The sequence below is a fragment of the Myotis davidii genome, unplaced genomic scaffold, assembly GCF_000327345.1.
Source record: "Myotis davidii unplaced genomic scaffold, ASM32734v1 scaffold575, whole genome shotgun sequence".
Classification (NCBI taxonomy): domain Eukaryota; kingdom Metazoa; phylum Chordata; class Mammalia; order Chiroptera; family Vespertilionidae; genus Myotis; species Myotis davidii.
The window spans coordinates 1,288,550-1,292,717 of record NW_006290306.1 but is presented as its reverse complement, the minus strand read 5'-3'; the positions used below and the strand labels follow the sequence as shown (position 1 = coordinate 1,292,717).

At 54.2% G+C, this 4,168-nt stretch overlaps 1 protein-coding gene across 12 annotated transcripts in view; it reads left to right on the top strand.

Moving 5' to 3' along the window:
* TNS1 (tensin 1) overlaps positions 1 to 4,168 on the top strand; it is a 127,413-nt gene that overhangs the window by 111,568 nt on the left and 11,677 nt on the right. For all 12 annotated transcript variants that reach the window (XM_015563612.1, XM_015563611.1, XM_015563609.1 and 9 more), the window contains one exon: positions 828 to 1,969. In XM_015563612.1, the coding sequence (XP_015419098.1) occupies positions 828 to 1,969 (1,142 nt within the window). The remainder of the gene's footprint in view (positions 1 to 827; positions 1,970 to 4,168) is intronic.

Sequence of the window (4,168 nt, the reverse complement as noted above, 5' to 3'; positions counted from 1 at the left end):
ACTGTTCTCACAACATTTGCAGGTAATGATGGCACACCTGGGGAGACCGAATCAGGGTGGGACATTTCCAGTGGGAACGGGATCCCGGTGGTTTGGCCCCCTCTCCAGTGTTCAGTTTCTGTGATATGGAGTTGACAAGGAGTCACCTACAGTTCTTTTTATTTTAATTTCATTGTATTTATTGGGGTGACATTGGTTAATAAAATTATATAGGTTTCAGGTGTACAATTCTATAATTCATCATCTGTATGTTGTATTGTGTCCTTCCTTCACCATGCATTCCTTTACCCTCTTCTACCTCCTCCCATCCCCCTTCCCTCTGGTAATCCCCAAACTGTTGTCTGTGTCTATGAGTTTTTCCCCCTTGGTTTAATCCCTTCACCTTTTTCACTCCACCCCGCTCCACCCCTCCCCTCAGACAGGTCAGTCTCTTCTCTATCTAGAAGCCTGTTTCTATTTTGTTAGTTTATTTTGTTCATTAGACCCAGTCACCTTCAGTTTCAATGGGAGAGAGCTCCTCGCTTTGACTTTGGTTCAGGAGCCAGAGTAGTACAGCGGGGAAAACATGTGCTTTGGAATCAGACACAGCTGACTTGAAACCCTGGTCTTTTATGAGCCGTGTGATCATGAGCCAATTGCTTAACCTATCTGAGCCTCAGTTTCTTCTGATGGTGCCATAGGGTGATGTAAAAGCCTTGACATTCCCATGCGTGCAAGTGGAACTCACTGCTGTTGCTAGTGGTGGGAGGGAAGTCTGAGTGCTCACTGAAACCTGTTCTTCATTAAGTACATTTGCTGACATCTCAATCTGCTCTTTCTCTCTCTAGCACTTCGGTGGGGAGTTTCCCATCGGGGGAGAGCAGTGACCAGGGCCCCCGGACACCCACCCAGCCTCTGCTGGATTCTGGCTTCCGCTCTGGCAGCCTGGGCCAGCCCAGCCCTTCGGCTCAGAGAAGCTACCAGAGTTCTTCTCCTCTTCCAACCGTGGGCAGCAGCTACAGCAGCCCCGACTACTCACTTCAGCAGTTCAGCTCCCCAGAAAGCCAGGCCCGGCCTCAGTTCAATGCGGCTGGTGTCCACGCGGTCCCTGGGAGCCCTCAAGCACGCCACAGGACAGTGGGCACCAACACTCCCTCCAGTCCCGGCTTTGGCCGCCGAGCTGTCAACCCTGGCATGGCTGCCCCCAGCAGCCCCAGTTTGAGCCATCGCCAGGTGATGGGCCCGCCAGCAACTGGTTTCCATGGTAATGTGGTTTCCAGCCCCCAGAGCAGTGCAGTGACCACTCCAGGAAGCCCCAGCCTGGGCCGGCACCCTGGGGCCCACCAGGCCTCAGGCCTCCATGGCAGTGTGGCTGTCACTCCAGGGAGCCCCAGCCGCGGCCAGCAGCCAGGGGCCCACCAGGCCTCAGGCCTCCCTGGTAATGTGGCCACTACCCCAGGGAGCCCCAGCCTGGGCCGGCATCCTGGAGCCCACCAGGGCAACTTGGCCTCCAATCTCCATGGCAACACAATATCCAGCCCTGGAAGCCCCATCCTGGGCCGTCATCTCGGAGCATCTGGATCCGTGGTTCCCGGCAGCCCCAGCTTGGATCGGCACGTGGCCTATGGCGGCTACTCCACCCCTGAGGACCGGAGACCCACACTGTCCCGGCAGAGCAGTGCCTCTGGTTACCAGGCTCCTTCCACGCCCTCCTTCCCTGTGTCTCCTGCCTACTACCCGGGCCTGAGCAGCCCCGCCACCTCCCCTTCGCCAGATTCGGCAGCCTTCCGGCAAGGGAGTCCAACACCGGCCTTGCCAGAGAAGTGGAGGATGTCCATGGGAGACCGAATGGGCAGCCTCCCCAACTATGCCACCATCAATGGGAAGGTGTCGTCCTCGCCTGTCGCCAGTGGCATGTCCAGTCCCAGCGGGGGCAGCACTGTCTCATTCTCGCACACCCTGCCTGACTTCTCCAAGTACTCCATGCCAGGTGGGTCTCTCCTTCACCTCTGCGTCTCCTGCTGACAGGTTAAGTCCACCAGCTGGGGTATCTGAACTGCTCTCTGTTCTGGCATCCTCCTGGCAGATAACCGTGGGTGGATCACTGGCCATGGCCTCAATTAATTGCCTTATCTGTTTAATGGGATTTGGAGGTGTCCTCAAAGGAATTGTGCTATGGTTGTGGTGACTGTGGGGGCAGGAATGAAGCTGCCGATGATGATGAGGATGGTGAAAATAATAATAATGACAGTGTCATTGTTACGATTACCAGAGCCACTCCCACTTGTTGAGCACATGCTGTGCGCCAGGCTCTGAGCTAAGCAGTCTCTTTCATCCTCACAGCCACACATGAGGAAACGGGCTTGGAGAGCTCAGTCATTTGTCCAGAGTCAGACAGTTAAGAAATGGCAGGGCCAGGCTGCCAATCCAGTCCCATACTACCCAAACTAGTGCTCCTAAAACATTGGAGTTGCTGGATCATGCTTCCCTGTCTTGAGGGTTATGGTGATTTAGCATAACCTTGGCACTCTGCCTTCCAAACCTGGACCCCAAACCTTTTGCCAGCCCTTTGTTCCCATCTTTGGGTCCCCACTCTGCACACATAACTAATAATAGATCTGGCAGCCAGATGTGATATGGGCCAAGGCCAGGGCATTTCACTGGAGTCTAGTTTCTGCCAGCTTCACTGAAGCTGTGCAGGTTTGCACACTGAATTCTTCACTCGTCACCAGAACTCAGCCTCTTGGCTTCTGCTGAGAGGGCTCATTATCCAGACACAGAGGTCAAAGCCTCAGCTGATATGCAGCTTCTCATCCAGACCTGGAACCTGCCTGTGTGCAGAGGACCCCGTGGCCCTGAGGCATTCGAGGAAGATCGGGAATGTTTTGGGCAGCCTAGAATGGGCCCCAGCTGCCTGGACTCTCAACGTGCCACTACTGGGTCCTGCCCCGAGCCTGCCAAGCCAAGACTCTACTGCGACCCTGCACGCCCCTACTTCCTGCTGCCCACAAGAGACATCTGGTTCCCAGCTCCTCTCCTTGGAGGATGCAAAACTTCTAGTAGTTGGGACATTTCCTGTTTCCCACCATCTTCCCTGCTTAAAATAGCCATTGGAGTCAACACAGGAAGGCACATGGGGCTGCAGCCGCCTCTGACAGCTCATTAGACAGGCCCAGCACCAGCGGCTGGGGCTTCAGAGCAGAGAAAGGCAGCTTGCAACAGTTGCACGGCCCAGCTGGCTAGCCCAGAGGCCTCCCCCAGGGCACAGCTCAGGAGAGGGAGCTGATCTAGCCCTTCATTCTCCTCCAGAGACAGGTCCCAGGAGCCTACCAGAGTTTAAGTGACAGGTTGAAATTGACAAAGCACTGGACACATAACCCACCCCTGTCCCTGGTCTGGATGCTCTGAGCTTTACCACATCATCAACACAGGCTCCTTCTGCTCTGCCTCTCTCTCAAGAAAGGAGAGGAAACATGTACAATTGGAATATTCCTTTCCCCTCCTCACCCATCCCCCTTTTGGTTTCCTTTTGTTCCCAAAGATAAAGGAAGAGGTTGGGGAGTGCAGAGTACACATGCTAAACCTAGCAGGAAGCCGGCTGTCCGGCACTGAACTGAAATGGCTGCTGGTCTTCTCACCCGGGAAGGTCTAACAGGAGAAGGTCTATTACCCATGGAAAGGCTCACATATGGGCTTGGGAAGCTCACTCACCTTCTCTGAAAGTCTCCTCATTTTAGAGTTAGGAGGTTGGACTAGATGCTCTCAGAGGGCCTTCTAGAACCTATTGTTCTGTGAAATCATCCTGGGTCTGCAGAGGGTCTGGGGTGGGAGCATCTGCCAGAGAAGTGGGGTATGTGACACACGAGATGGCTTCCAAATTCTAGGCCAGGAAATGTGGGAAACAGGAAATGTCCCAACTGTTTGTTCTAGAGCAGGAGCGATGCCTTTGCCCTCTATGATACAGAACTCAGGCTTTCCACATGGGAATGAGGAGTGGGTTGGAGAAGTGGAACGAAATGGTCTTTCTGCCCAGTTCTCAAGGTTGTTATGATAAAGTTGGGACGTTGAGCCTGTGGAGAAAGGGACTAGAGCTGGGTGTCTTAGACTGTGGGGAAGAAGCTGCAAGAAGGGTCTAGTCTGAATCTTCTAGAGAAAGGAGATGGGGTGGAGTAGGACTTCACTGGCCCAG